The sequence below is a fragment of the Sorex fumeus genome, unplaced genomic scaffold (genome assembly GCF_029834395.1).
Source record: "Sorex fumeus unplaced genomic scaffold, SorFum_2.1 ptg000082l, whole genome shotgun sequence".
In the NCBI taxonomy this organism is placed as follows: Eukaryota; Metazoa; Chordata; class Mammalia; order Eulipotyphla; family Soricidae; genus Sorex; species Sorex fumeus.
In genome coordinates this window covers 928,313-944,848 of record NW_026606139.1, presented here as the reverse complement: position 1 = coordinate 944,848, position 16,536 = coordinate 928,313, and the positions used below count along the sequence as shown (strand labels likewise).

Sequence of the window (16,536 nt, the reverse complement as noted above, 5' to 3'; positions counted from 1 at the left end):
AGAGCCTGGCAGCTACCGAGAATATCTCACCCGCATGGCAAAGCCTGGCAAGCTCCCCGTGAAGTATTTGATATGCCAAACACAGTAACAAGTCTCACAATGTTACTGGTGCCCACTCGAGCAAATCAATGAACAACGAGAGGACAGTGACAGTGACCTCATATAGTGCTCCCCCCTGCCAAGAGCCCTTCCAGGAATGATCCCTAAGTGCACAGCCAGGAGTAGTAAGTCCTGGGTGTGGCCCAAAAATCAAAAAGAGAAAAAAATAACAAAAACAAAAAAAAATCAAAACATGGGTGAGCATGAAGCCCTTCATTTTCGGTATGGTCTGTCTTACCTCCAACCACCACCAACCCTCACTCACCGATTTCAATGACCTTTCAGAGCATCTGGTCCAGTTTCCTTCCTAAAGCAACCGAGGCCCTGAGAGCATTCCTTCTTCCAGCCCGCACTGTCTCCCTGCCCCCAAACACACACACTGTGACAGGCCCCTGCAGGGTCCAGGGGCTACCATTCTTCCCTGACAATGACCCCATCTGCACCCTCGGTCTCCCTTGGCCTCTCCCGTTCCTCTAGAAACCAAGCAACAACCAAGCCTGTGCTTGGCAGGACGCCCCTCCATCCCCACCCAGATCCTTCCCGACTCTGCTCTCCAGCCCATCCCCTGGGGTGCTGCAACGCCTTAATTATTCCAGAGGTTGGTTCCTGAGTTCAGACAACCCAGACTTCTCACCCTGGGTCCCCAGGCAAGATCCTTCTGCTTTCGAAGTCTCACGGCCCTCATTTATTTTTTGAAACCTGCTCCATGCATTCCATTGTTTAATCCTCACCTACTAAAGCAGGGACATAACACTGGCTCCTCCCTGGCCCGCGAGTTTAAAGCCACGCACACTGCACACTTGCTGCCCGTCCGCTCACGAGTCAGCAGGCCCGAGTCTGGGCACCCATCTGTCACCTGGGCTTACGGGCCCCTTCACCCTCTGGCCCCTGACTCCTCGGCCTCAGCTCCAGCTCCAGCCACAGCCACACCGGCTCAGCCCTAACACTTAGAGGGCCGGGGACAAACTGATAAATGGGTCCGTGTACCACACGCTTACATTTTAGGTTCCAAATACCTGAATAAATCCCAGGCATCAAATTATTTAATGAAATACATCGGCGCCTCCCTTGAAAAGCCACCTGGAAGCCAGAGAGAGTGAGGGGGCAGGGCACGGTGCAGGGGTAAGGGCGCTTCTTACCTTGCACGTGGCTGAGCCGGGTTCGATCCCCTGTGCTGCTTAAGGTTCCCTGAGCACCACCGCCAGGAGTGACCCCTGAGCTGGGAGCCGGGAGTGGGCCCGCCCTGAGCACGGCTGGGTGTGGCCCAAGCTTCTTGCCCGCCCCAAACAAAACACAAACAAGATGATCTGGAAGGCCAGGTCTGAATGAGGGTGCTGCCTTGGGAGATCTGGAGGGGCGTGCTGAGGTGCAGGGAAGGCCAGCCCCAGCCCGAGCCCGCCTCTGGCCCCGGCCTGTCCTGGGAAGTGGGGAGCATGAGGTGGGGTACCCCAGCCTACCTGTTAGACGGGGGTCTGGGCCTGGGGTGAGGACTGTGTCCCTCCTGATCCCCTGGGGTCACACTCCTACACCCCTGTGGCGAGGGACAGACATCCTCCTGCCAGGCCTCAGGGAGTGCGGCCCCCACACCACACCCGGCTCCGCTCAACTGGTTTTACTGATTCACTCCGGCTTTGTTTGGGGGGTGGGAACCACGCCTGGGGGTGCCGGGGCTATTCCTGGCTTGGTACTCAGGGCACACGTGGAACTTGAACTCAGGGCTCCCATGTGCATTTGAGCCTCTCGGCCAGTCCCGGTCTGAAAGGGTCCAAACGAACGTGCTCGCTGCCCACCTGTTCTCTGTACTCGGCTTCTCCAGACTGTCCTGGAGGCCATGATGGGGTGTGTGTGTGTGTGGGGGTCTGGTCTGGCCACCCTGTCCCTGCAAGCCTTGCTGACGCTCACTGCTCCTGGGTGGGCTCGGTGTGCCGAGCACGGCCTGTGCAGGCTCACTCACGCCTGCAGGGAAGCCTCTCCAATCCCCACAGGGACCCAAGGTTCCTGGTGCCCGACCCCACCAGGGGTGCACTGCGCCCCAGCTGGTGTGGAAGCTCCGCTTCAGTGTTGCAGCGGTGAGAAACAGCACCCACAGGAGCCCGGACCTTCCTGGCCCAGCCCAGCCCTGCCAGGCTCCTCAGTGTGGCTATGACGGCATCTTCCTTTCCCTGTGACCTCCCACACTCTCCTGCTTTTCCAGCTGTGCCCCCCCTCCCCATCACCCCCCAGCAGTATGCAGGGGCTTACTCGTGGCTCTGTGCTCAGCGATCACGCCTGGCAAGGCTCGAGGGAATTCCCACGGGGTGCCGGGGATCAAACCAGCAAATCCTTTACCCACTGCACAAGCTCTCCAGCCCTCCTCAGGACTTCTTCCCCCAACCTCGAGGCATTCTCGGCACCCTCCACGGTACTAGAGCCGTTCGTCTGTCCTACTTCCTGAGTATACTTCTCAAAGTATTATGCGACCCAGGTTTGTTGCTGCAGCTGTTAATTCAGTTGAAATTTCATATATTATCAAATCTGATTTCTTCTGGCCCTTTGGATCCCTTGAAAGTTATTTTCCTTTTCCAGATTTGATTTCTGTTTTTCTGGCTTCAACACTTCCTTAGGTCGTATTTTTCTATTTCACTTTTGCGTCCGTTTGGAATGCAGTTTGATGTATGATATCGGAGAGGGTCACAGGACCTTTTGGAAAGCTATATTTGGGAAAAGCAACGAAGGCGGCGGGGCCGGCGGGGGCCTGTGCGAAGTGGACGCACGGAGGCCGGGCGCCAGGCCTGCTCGGCTTTCACTGGCTTATCGAGATGAAGATCTGAGAACCACAGGGACAAGATCAACCATGGCCAAGGGGAAAGAGATGCCCAGGAGAAGCCAGAGAGGACCAGAGGACACCAGGGTGGGAATGGAAAAGATTGTCCTCCAGGCAGGGCTGGGGTCCTCGGCTTGGGGTCCAGCCTGTCTTCCACCGATTTACCTAGGTACACACACGCGGGCTATAGCACCCTGGCAACGGGTGAGAGACAAACCATTCCTTCCAGCTGTCCGCTGGTGTGGGGGCCTGGTGGGGGGGGGTCAGGGGGCCAATGAGGGGGGAGCTAGGAGACAGGTTGGTGGCTATGAAGGAGAGAGAACGATGCCTGGGGCCGGAACACTGGGCTGCAGGGCTGGAATCCAATTCTTCATGCTTCAAAAGGCCGTCTTTATTATTATTTAAAATTAATATAGGAGCGATAGCACAGCGGGTAGGGCGTTCGCCTTACAAACGGCCAACATGGCCGACCCGAGTTCGATTCCTCCGCCCCTCTCGGAGAGCCCGGCAAGCTACCGAGAGTATCCGATATGCCAGACACAGTAACAACAAAGTCTCCAATGGAGACGTTACTGGGCCCGCTCGAGCAAATCGACGATCAACGGGAGGGCCTTTACCTTTTACCTTTACCTTTACATATTAATGTGTATATATTAATAAGCTACCCGTGGTGTATTCAATATGCCCAAAATGGTAACAATAACAGGTCTCATTCCCCTGACCCTGAAAGAGCCTCCAATACGGCAGTGTAGGGAAAGAGGAGTAAGGAGAAGCTGCTAAAATCTCAGGGCTGGAAGTTGCAGGCTATAAAATCAATACCCAAAAGTCCATGGCTTTCCTATACGCAAACAGTGAGAGAGAAGAAAGCAACATGAAAAAAAAAACAATCCCATTCACAATTGTGCCCCAGAAAATCAAGTACTTAGGAATCAGCTTAACTAAGGAAGTAAAGGACCTGTACAAAGAAAACTACAAAACGCTACTTCAGGAAATAAAAGAGTACACGAGAAAATGGAAAGATATCCCCTGCTCATGGGTCGGGAGACTTAACATTGTCAAAATGGCAATACTACCGAAAGCATTGTATAAATTCAATGCAATCCCTATAAGGATACCCATGACATTCTTCAAAGAAATGGAGCAAACACTCCTGAAATTTATATGGAACAATAAGCCCCCACGAATAGCTAAAGCAATTCTTGGGAAAAAGAAAATGGGAGGAATCAACCTCCCTAACTTCAAACTTTACTACAAAGCGGTAATAATCAAAACAGCATGGTACTGGAACAAAGGCAGAACTGCAGACCAATGGAACAGAGTTGAATACACTGACATCTCCCCTTAATCATATGATCATCTAATCTTTGATAAGGGGGCAAGAAAAGTGAAGGAAGTGGAGCAAGGAAAGCCTCTTTAACAAATTGTGCTGGCAAAACTGGATGGCTACATGCAAAAAAATGGGCTCAGAACTCTGCCTAACACCATGTACAAAAGTAAGATCAAAATGGATTAAAGACCTCAACATCAGACCGGAATCCATAAGGTACATTGAAGAAAAAGTTGGCAAAACCCTCCATGACATTGAAGCTAATGGTATCTTCAAAGACGTCACGCCACTGGCCGAGCAAGTGAAAACAGAGATAGATAAATGGGACTATCTTAAACTAAGAAGCTTCTGCACCTCAAAAGAAACAGTGACCAAAATACAAAGACAGTCTACAGAATGGGAAAGGATATTCACCGAATACACATCTGACAAGGGGTTGATATCAAGGATATATAAAGTACTGGTTGAACTCCACAAGAAGAAAACATCCAACCCCATCCAAAAATGGGGCAATGAAATGAACAGAAACTTTCTCAAAGAAGAAATCTGAATGGCAAAAAAGCACATGAGAAAATGCTCTATATCATTAATCATCAGGGAGACGCAGATCAAAACCACAATGAGATACTATCTCACACCTCAGAGACTGGACCACATCCAAAAGAACAAAAGCAACCGATGCTGGCGTGGATGTGGCGAGAAAGGGACACTCCTTCACTGTTGGTGGGAATGTCGACTGGTTCAGCCCTTTTGGAAAACAGTATGGACGATTCTAAAAAAATTAGAAATTGAGCTCCCATTTGACCCAGCAATACCACTCCTGGGAATATATCCCAGAGAGGCAAAAAAGTATAGTCGAAGTGACATCTGCACTTGTTTGTTCATTGCAGCACTCTTTAAAATAGCCAGAATCTGGAAAAAACCTGAGTGCCCAAGAACAGATGACTGGTTAAAAAACTTTGGTACATCTACACAATGGAGTAAAGATGAAGTCATGAAATTTACATACAAGTGGTATTACATGGAAAGTATCATGCTAAGCGAAATGAGTCTGAAAGAGAGGGATAGACATAAAAAGATCGCATTCATCTGGGGGACATAAAGTGACAAAATAGAAGATTAATACCCAAGAATAGCCGAGATCAGTATCAGGAGGATTACTCCATGGCTTAGAGGCCAGCCGGGCAGTTTAGGGGAAAGGGCAGCTCAGACAGAGAAGGGAGCACCAAATAAAGGGTGTTTGGAGGATCCTCCCAGGAGGGGAGATACATGTTGAAAGTAGACTATGGAGCGAACATGACTGCCACTCAATGCCTCTTTTGCAGACCACAACACCCAAAAGGAGAGAGAAAACAAAAGGGAATGCCCTGCCACAGAGGCAGGCTGGGATGGGGGGGGGGGGGTTGGGGGGGGGGGGAGAGATACTAGAATCCGTGGTGGTGGAAAATGGGCACTGGTAGAGGGATGGGTATTTGATCATTGTATAATCGAAACCCAAGCACAAAAATTTGTAAGTCTACAAATGTACCTCATGGTGTTTCACTAATAAAAAAAAAAAATCTCAGGGCTGGGATGAATGAAGAAGTTACTGGCTCCCACTCGAGTAAATCGGTGAACAACAGGATGACAGTGATACAGTGATCCACATATATATGTGTGTGTGTATATATATATGTGTGTGTATATATATATGTGTATATGTATATATGTATATGTTGGCTCTTGGGCCATACTTGGTGGTGCTCAGGGGTTACTCCTGACTCTTGACTCAGGAATCACCCCTTGCGGTGCTTGGGGGACCATATGGGATGCTGGAGCTCAAACCTGGGTTGGCTATGTGCCAGGTGAACACCCTCCCCACTGTACTTTCACTCTGGCTCCAAAAGACACTATCTTTAATCGGTCTATGAATATATCCCAGAAGCGTACAAACAGACACTGCAAGAATGACACTAAAACCAGGCCAGGGGAAGGGCCACAAGGATGCCTGATGGGTAACTCAGGATTGCCTTCTCAAGTTGTGGAGTGAGGCCAGAGAGGGTGAGTAAATGAGTCTTTATGTGTTCTTTTTTTTTTTTGGTATTCCAGAAACATTTCATAGAAAAAAAGTTTGTCTCCCAAACTAAAAGTTACAGCCTCCCAATTCTGTAGGAGATGGGGTTGACAGCAGTACAGGGTGGAAAGCCCCCCGTGGATCTCCTGGGGGAGCTGAGTAGATGCACAGCCGGTCTCCGCATCTGTCCCAGGCTATGGGGAAGGGGACGGCCCAGCGTCTCCAGTGGGGTCTTCTAGCAGCTCTGGGGCAGGCACAGTTCCCCTTCCTCCTGAACGAGCTCATCAGAGCCGACGCGCCCCCTTCTTACTTGAAGGCTGGAGGTACGGCTCCACGTGCATTTCCAGAAACACCCCCAGGTCCTCACGGGAGCCAGGGACGGGCAGTGGGCAGGCTTGGGGGGCTAAGGACGTGGACAGAGGGGTTGCCAGAAGGCCTGACAAGAAGCCACCGAACTTCTCCAAGACAGATGCTGATGAAAGCGAGAATCAGACTCGGGAGACTGAGTGCGAGGTTGGAAGGCAGCAGGGCTGGCAGAACCCAGCGGCTGGCATAAGCCAGGCCCAGTCGGACCATCCCGAAACCTCAGCCCGATTCTGTGTGGGGTCTGTGTGTGTGCCAGTCTCACCCCTTCTCTAGGCGCCCAGCGGTGAGGTGGTGCCCACACTGGGCTCCTTCTGAGAAGAGCTGGGAAGCTCTGGACCCCTCAGGCCTGAGCAAAGTGTGGGCTTGGGTGCAAATGGGCATCAGTCCCATCTCTGCCACAGGGAGGCCTCACAGGTGGGAACCCAGGGTGTGGCGTGTCCTCTGGCTTCCTCAGACTCGTTTTTCTTTTCTTTTTTTTTGGAGGGGGGCGGGGTCACAGCTGGCAGTGTTTAAGGTTTAGTCCTGGCTCTGCACTCAGGAATCACTCCTGGCAGTGGTGGGGGACCATATGGGACGCCAGGGATTGACCCTGGGTTGGCCGTGAGCACAGCAAACGCCCTCCCGGCCGTACTATGGACCTGGTCCCTCCCAGACTCTTGGCCCACCTATGCTGCCTTTCCCAGGAGGCCCTGGGGTCTCCCCCTCCAGCCCTGTTCAAATTTTCTAGGTGGCCTCCCAAGCAGTGCTCGGGAAACGGGGGCCCCCTCCCTGCAGCCTCAGCCAATTAGACCTGAGGATACAACCCCGTAAGGGCTCTGCAGTGCTCGGGGACCTCCAGGGCTGCACCCAGTGATGCTCAGGGCACCAGGTGGTTCAGGGCACTGAATTGGGGTCAACCATGCAAAGCATATGCCCACACCACTGTACTCTCTGGCCCTCTCGTTTAACTTTGAAGACAAAAACAGAACCAAGAAAAACCCCTGGGTGATGGCAGCACTACTCGTGCCCGAGAGATGAGACCGGGGCTAAGGGGTCTATGCACTTTGCTGAAGGCACCCAGCTACGAAGGGGTGGAGTCCGAGCTCACACTCAAGCCTGTAGGGCTGCTCTCACCTCTCACCCCACTGGCTCGCCCAGGCCGGCCCAGCACCCCTGAGCACGGATGCCGGGGCCTGGCTCCCCGAGGGCCCAGGGCAGGCTGTGTGCCCCTCTAGGTGGCTCCACTCCCTTCCTTCTTGTGGGGCATGTGGTGCTGCCCAACTGCTGGGCCCTGACCCCACGGCAGTCCGGCCTCCTCCCCGAGGCCTGTCCTCCTCCAGCCTGCCCAGCAGGAAGCAGGCCTGGTGCTGGGCCAATTCCAGGGCATTTACAATGACGGAGCTGAGGGATCTGGCCCTGCCCTCCAGGAGCTCTCTGACAAGTGTCACCATGGCAGAGGAAAGAAGTGGCCAAAGAGGGTCGATAGATGGGCAGCGGTCAGGAGGAGAAGCCAGTCCCCACACAGGCTCCCCGGGCTTACCAAAGTGGATGTGATTTCTTGCAATTTTTTCTTACAAAACGCCCAACTGTGGGCCAGAGAAACAGTAAAGGGATAAGTCACTTGCCTCACATAGGGTTGACCTGGGTTCGACCCATGACACCCCATATGGTCCCTCAAGTCCCGCCAAGAGTGATCCCTGAGCACAGAGCCAAGAGTAAGCCCTGAGCACGGCTGGGCATGGCCCCCAAGTGGACAAATAGCCTAACTGGCCTCCCAATTCTGCTGCCAAGCCCTGCCCGGGACCGAGGCCACCAGCATCCCAGGCCCCAGGGTTCTGAGAATGGTGGGGTGCTGCATCAGCCCCCACTTCCTACCCAACCTGTGTGGGCAGTGGGCTGAATCCAAACCCTTTCCTCCTGTCTGGGGAGGCGGGTGAAGCCGGGAGGCTGCCTCCTTGTCCGGGTGGGCTCCGGGTCCCGGGGTGGCTTTCCCTCGCCCTGTCCCACCTACCTGGGCGCCTGCACCTCACGTCTGTCTTCTCTCGAGCTTGCTACCTACTTGCCACTGCCTGCATTTGGCCTTGCTGAGGCAAGGGCTGTGGAGTTAAACCAGATCGCACTGAGACCCCCAGATTCCTGTTCAGTGGCCCCAGCCCCAGCTCCCCTTAGCTCCGGAAGGAGCCACCAGCTCGGGGTGAACCTGGGGCCATGGTGATGGGATGGGGCGGGAGAGACTATGTGTGTGTGTGTGTGGGTGGGGGGGGGGCGCCCCAGAGGGAGGAGTGTCCTGATGGATGCAGCCCTGAGAAGGAGAGCACTCAGTGGGGGCCACTTGGGAGCCCCTGCCCCTGGCTGCGAGAGGAAAGGGAGAAGCACCACACCACCGCAGGGAGAGCTGCTTCAAGCAGGGGCCAGAGCGGAAAGATGCCAGGCTGACAGGTGGGGGAACCCTCAAGCTGATGGCCGCAGCGTCCACGTAAGGCCTTCGTCCTCTTGCTCAGAAAGCGAAGGAGCCCTGGCCAGGTTGGAGAACTCAGAGGGTGAGGGAGGTCTGGGGAGATGAGGTGCCTCCAGGTGGTGGTGAGCCCCCCTTCCTGGGAAACCCACGCCAGGGCAGGGCTGGCGGGTGCTGGGGAGAAACTGGCTGGGTGCAGGATCAACCCTGGGAGGCTTGCCCAAGACCCCCGCTTCGTCTTCTGCCCTCCCTGTCTGGGTGCCCAGGAGCCTGCAGCCTCGAGTCGTTAACGCTTCTTGAGAGAAGTGTCCACTGGCTCTCCGTGGGAGGCGGCAGGCCGGGGCCCGCGGGCGGCACTCACCACTCTCTCCTTGTAGACGATGTACTTGAGCCACTTGAAGTCCTGCCACTTGAAGCCCGCCAGGACGAAGAGGGAGTCACGTTCGTACTGCTCAGGCCGCTGCATGGCGCCCTCGGGGTAGGTGATGCGCAGGGTGGTCTTGCTGCCCACGTCCTTCTCAAAGCCTCTCACGGGAGCCGAGTTCAGTCTACAGAGATGGCAAGTCAGAGCCGGCCCGGGCTTAGGAGGCCCCGAGACCCCCAAGGGGCCAGCATGGCCCTCCGACCCCGTGCTCCTCTTGATGTGAGCAGCTGGATGGGCTGTTCCCAGGGGGCGCGGGGGCGGGATTGGGGTTGGGGTCGGGGCACTCACCTGACCACGATGTCATAGTCATCGATGCGGGGCCCCAGGGACTTGTTGGCAAGGACCCCTCCATTGCCCACGATGATGCATCGGCGGCAGGGGAGGCTGAGGGAGAGGCACAGACATCTGACCGCTGCCCCCGGGTCTCCTGCCCCACCCTCTGGCCTCGTGGTACCCTCAGACATCCCTGGGACTCCCCAACCTCCCCACAACCTCCATACTCCTCCAGAAAAATGGGGGTGGAGGAAGAGGGCCTCCGGCACTGGGTCAGAGACTCCCCCCGGGCGATGGGGTGGCGGGCAGCTTTCGGGGAGAGGGGAATGCGAGGAAGCCCGGGTGCTTTCACCCTAGTAGCCTCCTGCCCCCTGCCCCCACCCCCGGGCTCTGACATCACCCCCTCCAGGGTCTGCTGGCTCATAGCTGTCTCTGCTGCCCGGGCAGCCCCCACCACTCGCACCCCCACCCAACACCTGCTGATCCCACCCTGGGCCTTCAGCTCTCCCTGTAATCTGAGGCATCCTGCCAGGCACTCTGGGCCCCCCGCAAGTGCCCAGTTGGGTGATGCAGCCCTGGGAAAGTCGCCTGGGGCTCCAATGTCTGTACCCACCACCATGGCCGCCAAGGGGGAGGCGGGGGCCAGTGGCTCACCTGTCCAGGGCCGGGGTCAGGCGATACTCTTTGGTGACTGACAGGATGGCTTTGATCAGATTGTCTGTGCACAGAAGGGAGAGGCGATGTCAGAGGCCACTGAAGTCCCCAAGGCATGTGGAAGCCGAGGTGGGCAGGAGTTATGGATAGAGGGGAGGTTGGACACCAAACAGGACAGGAGGCTCAGGCCATGAAGGCTCAGGCCATGAAGGCTCAGGCCATAGAGACACATGCCACAAAGACACAGGCCACAGAGACACAGACCACAGGAGACACAGGCCACGGGAGACACAGGCCACGGGAGATGCAGGCCACAGGCACAGAAGACACAGGCCACAGGAGACACAGGCCACGGGAGACACAGGCCATGGGAGACACAGGCCACGGGAGACACAGGCCATGGGAGACACAGGCCATGGGAGACACAGGCCACAGAGACATATGTCACAGGAGACGCAGGCCACAGGCACAGAAGACACAGGCCACAGGAGACACAGGCCACAGAGCCACAGGCCACAGAGCCACAGGCCATAGGAGACGCAGAACACAGAGGAGACAAAGGCCACAGGGAAGATGAAAAGACAATGTACACAAAGCTCCAAAGATGATGGCGCGCAAGCTGGACAACCACAGTGGGGAGCAGTTCAATCCTATCAAGCAGAAAGAACCTCAAGTGTCCGCAGATCAAGACCGAGCACTCTGCTGCCAGGTATATAACATCAAAGCCCCACACATCTGTTTCAGGAGCCTCGTCTAACAGTGCTCATTGTAGAATGTTAGTGTTTTATTTATTTATCTATTTATTTTTATTTTCTTTTTTGGATCACACCCAGTGATGCTCAGGGGTTACTTCTGACTCTGCACTCAGGAATTACTCCTGGCGGAGAACAGGGGACCATACAGGATGGCCGTGGGCAAAGCAAACACCCTCCCTGCTGTCCTATTGCTCCGGCCACTCACTGTAGAATGTTAGAGGCAACCTAGATGCCCATCAAAGGAAGAGAGATCAAGTATGAGGCACATGGCCACCTACATAGCAGCTACAAAAAAATAATATAATAAAGCTAGGCCCCAGAACTGTGTCTCCTGATGCAACTGAAAAGCATAAGCAGAAACCCAGTCTGAAAACACATGCACACATAGCACCATTTGTTCGGTATCAGATATGCAAACAGACCATATTTTAAATGGTTGTGTAAATATGTCACCAGAGGAATGCACAAACACAGGGCCTGAGCAATAGTGCAGTGTGTAGAGCACTTGTCCTGTATGTGGCTAACACGGGTTCGACCCCTGACACCCCATATAGACCCACAAGCACCACTAGGAACGATCCGAGTGCAGCACCAGGAGTGAACCCTGAGCACTGGCAGGTGTGGCCCCAGAACAGAAGCAAATGAATAAAACTGGTGGGTGTTCCCTTCCTGCAGGCTGCTGGGCCTGGCACCGGCCTTTTCTTCCTCGTTTTGTGGAAGTCTTGATTGAGGACTTCAAAGAAGAAAGCAGACCGCGGGGCTACACGCACACGGGACAAAGGCCATCTCCAGCCCCAGGTCTGTCCTCGCAGGCCAAGGTCGACGTGGTTGTGAAGGTCACTGTCTGTTTCTCAGGGAGGGTGGGTCAGACCCAGGTAAACCTCACTCCTCTGGACAAATGATATCAGCCCTTTAAGAGTATTTTAATTCTGGGTTTTTTGTTTTGTTTTGTTTTGCTTTTGAGGTCACACCAGGCCATGCTCAGGACTTACTTCTGGCTCTGTGCTCAGGGATCAAATCAGGTGGGGCTGGGAACTAGGTAGGGTGCTGGGGATCAAACCCAGGTCAGGCATGCAAGGTGAGCACCTTATCCACTGCACCACTGCGCTGGCCCCAGAGCTATTTAATCCGGGCCACCACCAGAGACAGTGACCTTATCTTCTCCATTTTGACCGACCAACTAGAGCCCGGACAGGTGACGTTAGTTGTCAAAGGTCATAGCTAGTCTAAGGCAGAATCTGATCTACCTCTCTGATCCGAAAACTGCATGGAACCCTGACAAAGGAAATAGCTGTTGGACATCTGGGAGGGGCCTGAAGGCAGGGGACAGGGAGAGTCTGAACAGAGCTCGAAGGCCAGTCCTGGTCAGGGCAAGGGAGGACCAGAGGGGGCCAAAGTCAAAGTGACAAAGAATGGAGCAGGTGACGGCGGAGATGAGTCAGGGACGGCCTCTTCTTTTCTCTGAAGTTCTTCCTCATACCTAGACCCCCCAGTGCCAGGGTCTCTGGCCCTCCCTCTCCTTGACATTCCTAATGGCCTCACTGCCCCCCGCACTGAGGGGTTCTCTCCTGCCCCAGGACGGAGCCAGTGGTGCTTCCTACACATATACCCGGCCCTGGCTCTCCAGCACATTCTAGCAAAGCAAAGGACAGGAGTGAAGGGAAGAGCGGGGCAGCAAGGGGGCATTGTGGAGAGTGGAGAGGACAGCAGACAGGGACCTCGCCCAGACGAGGGGCCAGCCCCGACCGGAAATGGAGGCAGAGGGTCTAGGGGAGGAGGTACAAAGGGTGAGTGAGTCACGGCTCCTGACATACCTTGACCTTTGATCCCAAAGGGTGGCACAAATTCCCGGATCCGAGCCCACTTACGGAAGGAGTCGTCGAGGAACATGGGTGCTGGCTTGGAGAACCTGGAAGACAACAGTGCCGCCGAGGGTCCCCAAACGCCACCAGGCAGAGTGCCAGCGGCCTGCTCTGGGCATCCGTTTCGGCCTGGAGCTGGGGAAGCCTCCCACCTGTCAGCCCACCCCTCGGCCCCCGCTGGCCGGCTGGAGCGCAGCTGTGTGGGGTCTGGCAGATATTGTTCAGGGGAGCCTGAGTTTGAAGGCGCAGGCCTGGCCCGTCTGAACGTGGCCAGCTGGAGGAACGAAGAGACAAGATCTGCTCGGCGAGCCTCAACGTCTCAGAGCTGGCAGTTCCGCAGCCAATTGTCTGTGGCTCCATCCATCAAAGTCACCGCACCCACATTATTCCCGCACATCTATCAAGCCGAGCAGGAAAAGGCCCAGAGCAGAGCCAGAGCAGGGAGACGGGTTTTTGGAGAGAATTCTGGAAGGTGGGCCACACAGGATGTGGAGGGGAGAGAATTCATGAGGAGCGGGTGAGGGGGTGAAGAGCTACGAACTCAGGGGTTTGGGAGAGAAGAGAAGGAACAGAGCCCGGGAGGAGGCAGAGCCTCCTGGTGGCAGTAAGGATGCCGAGAGGCTAAGCACCCCCCCAGGGGTGCAGAGGGAGCGAGACCCAAAGGGAGAGATCACTAGTGTTGCCTGGATGAGAGACGGGAGAGGGAGGGAAAGGCCAGCTCACCCCTGGGACTGCTGAGGGGCCAGGCAGGAGCAGGCAGGGCAGAGGGAGGAGAGGACGGAACGGAAGCGGCGGACTCTACAGAGACATCAGGCAACGTGATGGGACGTGGGGCCCGCACCCTGGTGTGGAGACCCAGAGCCTGCCAGGACGGAAGCCTTCCTAGGGGCATCCCAGGGCCTTCCCAGCTGAGAACGACACGCAGAGGCTGAGGCCACCCACCCGAGGACAAGCTCAACCCTGGAGAAGCTCCTCCAAGCCCATGAGCCGGATGAAGCCAGGAGTCCACTCAGCCCAGCAGACACACGTCACCCCCCCCTTAGCACCCCCACCCCCGGCACGACCGTCACGCACCCAGGAGAACGCCAATACTGTGTGGGGTGCACTAGCCGAAAGTGACAACTTCCGCCCGACACCCCCGTACCCCCACTGCGGGCTGTTTGGAGGACAGTTTTGCCTTCCTGGCGGGGAGAGGTGTGTTCTGCCGGGCCTCTGGGCAAGCACACCCCGCTTCACATTGAGGGGCTGAGCCCAGCTTTCAGACCCCGCACGGACAAGTGAGGCTAATGCTGGTATTTGAGCGGAGGCCCCGCAGTCCCCCAAGAGCCTGCAGCAGGAGCCTCGCCCCAAGGGTCAGGGCTGAGCTGACAAGCTCTTTGCAAAGTTTCTGAGTCAGGCTTAGACAGGATTTTATCTGTTTCTCAAGACGTACTGGCTGGTTTATGCTAATAAAACCTCCTGAATCCAGCCAAGCGGCCTCTGCAGAATTTTCTTTTTCTTTCTCCCTTCTCTTTTTTCTTCCCGCTGATCAGAAAGTTCATTGCATTAATTTTTACTTTGAAAATAAACCTTTGTATCACTCTGTGTCAGTTCTGATAACAATACAGGCACATGACAAAAAAAAAATACCCATAACTCCGCAATGTAAAGACAATAGGCTGCTTGGCGTATGTCCATACTGATTTTCCTTTTTTCACATATGTATGAGAATATATACATATATAAACATACACACACACGCACACACACATACACACACACACATTTTTGGACCACACCTGGCAGTCCTCCGGGTTTACTTACTTCTGGCTCTACACTCAAGAATTACTCCTGGCAGTGCTGGGAACTAAACCCAGGTCAGCTGCATCACGGCAGGTGCCCTACCCCGCTGTCCTGTGCCTCTACTCCCTTCCATATTACCTCCCAGCAGTACACAATCCTTTTCACTTTAGAATCTACTGCTGGGACCAGACACATAGCACAATGGGGAGGGCGTTTGCCTTGCACGTGGTCGACCTGTGTTCGATCCCCGGCATCCCATAGGGTCCCCCGAGCACCACCAGGAGTAATTCCTGAGTGCAGAGCCAGGAATAACTCCTGAGCATTGCCAGGCGTGACCTAAAAAAAAAAAATCAGCAGTAGATAATATTACTGCTATGCAAATGGTCTGGGTCAAACAACAAAAGTCATGTGATGCTGTCAACAGCATCACGGTCCCAAAGTTCAATGTGCAGGAGACACAAATGAAAACCTGACAGTGATGAGAGTTAAGGGCTGATGTTTGTGTTGCCCGTGGCCCCCCCAGCATCTTCAGCGCTACGGTGCTTGGAGATGAGCACCTTAGGGAGCAATGAGGCCAAGGGATGGAGAGAACTGAAGCGCTAGGCCAGATAACCAGCTCCCTCTTTCTGCCTGTGGTAAAGGTAAAGGTAAAGGCCCTTCCGTTGATCATCGATTTGCTCGAGCGGGCCCAGTAACGTCTCCATTGGAGACTTTGTTGTTACTGTGTCTGGCATATCGAATACTCTCGGTAGCTTGCCGGGCTCTCCGAGAGGGGCGGAGGAATCGAACTCGGGTCGGCCATGTTGGCCGCTTGTAAGGCGAACGCCCTACCCGCTGTGCTATCACTCCAGCCTGTGAGGGGACAAGAAATCAGCTGTCCAGCAAGCAACCCACATGAAGTCTTCGTGAGGGGCCAACAGGACAGCCGAAAGGAGTTTGCCCTGTATGTGACCAACTCAGGTTTGACTTCTGGCATCTCCTAAGATGAGCCTTGAGCCTTACCAGGCGTGACTCCTGAGCACACAGCCAGGAGTGAGCCCTGAGTACCTGATCACCTCTGGGTGTGGCCAAAAAACAAAGTCCTCATGAGAACTTAACCATGTTGTTAGCCTCATCTTAGATTCCAGTCTCCTGAACTGTGAAAAATCAATTGCTGTGGGGTTTTGTTACAGCAGCAAGAGGCTCACTAAGACATAAACAATGGACAGAAAAACCCATTAAATCATGGTCAGTAACAGTACATGCCTGGGCAGGGTTCCTTAACGATCTCTGCCTACAGGGCCCGAAAGATGGCCCGGAGGGCTGAGCACACCCTCTGCGCCCTGAAGACCGGGGTTCCCTCCCCGTCACTGCAGGGTTCTCTGAGCACCACCAGGAGTGACTCCTAAGCACTGCTGCAGTATGTGTTTTGTGTTTTTGGGCCCACACCTGGCAGTGCTCAGGGCTTACTCCTGGCTCTGTGTTCAGGAATCGCTTCTGGGGGTATTCAGGGACTAGATGCAGTGACAGGATTTGAACCTGGGTCAGCCTCAGGCAAGCAAGTGTCTTACCCCCATGCTATCTCTCTGGCCCTGTACCATTTTCTCTGCTAGTTCGTGGAAGTGGAGCTTGAGTCTGGTGCCTTAGACCACTTGGCCATCCTGACACCCTTCTCTGCTAGTTCGGTACTCCTTAATACAAAGAATACTCTATTTTTTTGGTGGG

At 54.8% G+C, this 16,536-nt stretch overlaps 1 protein-coding gene across 4 annotated transcripts in view; it reads right to left on the bottom strand.

Annotated features, from left to right (window-relative positions):
* The window catches only part of ST3GAL3 (ST3 beta-galactoside alpha-2,3-sialyltransferase 3), a 195,811-nt gene that overhangs the window by 10,401 nt on the left and 168,874 nt on the right, over nucleotides 1-16,536 (bottom strand). For all 4 annotated transcript variants that reach the window (XM_056130874.1, XM_056130872.1, XM_056130873.1 and 1 more), the window contains 4 exons: nucleotides 13,003-13,097; nucleotides 10,434-10,497; nucleotides 9,795-9,890; nucleotides 9,444-9,630 (listed from right to left, as the gene is read on the bottom strand). In XM_056130874.1, coding sequence (XP_055986849.1) covers nucleotides 9,444-9,630; nucleotides 9,795-9,890; nucleotides 10,434-10,497; nucleotides 13,003-13,097 — 442 coding nt within the window. The remainder of the gene's footprint in view (nucleotides 1-9,443; nucleotides 9,631-9,794; nucleotides 9,891-10,433; nucleotides 10,498-13,002; nucleotides 13,098-16,536) is intronic.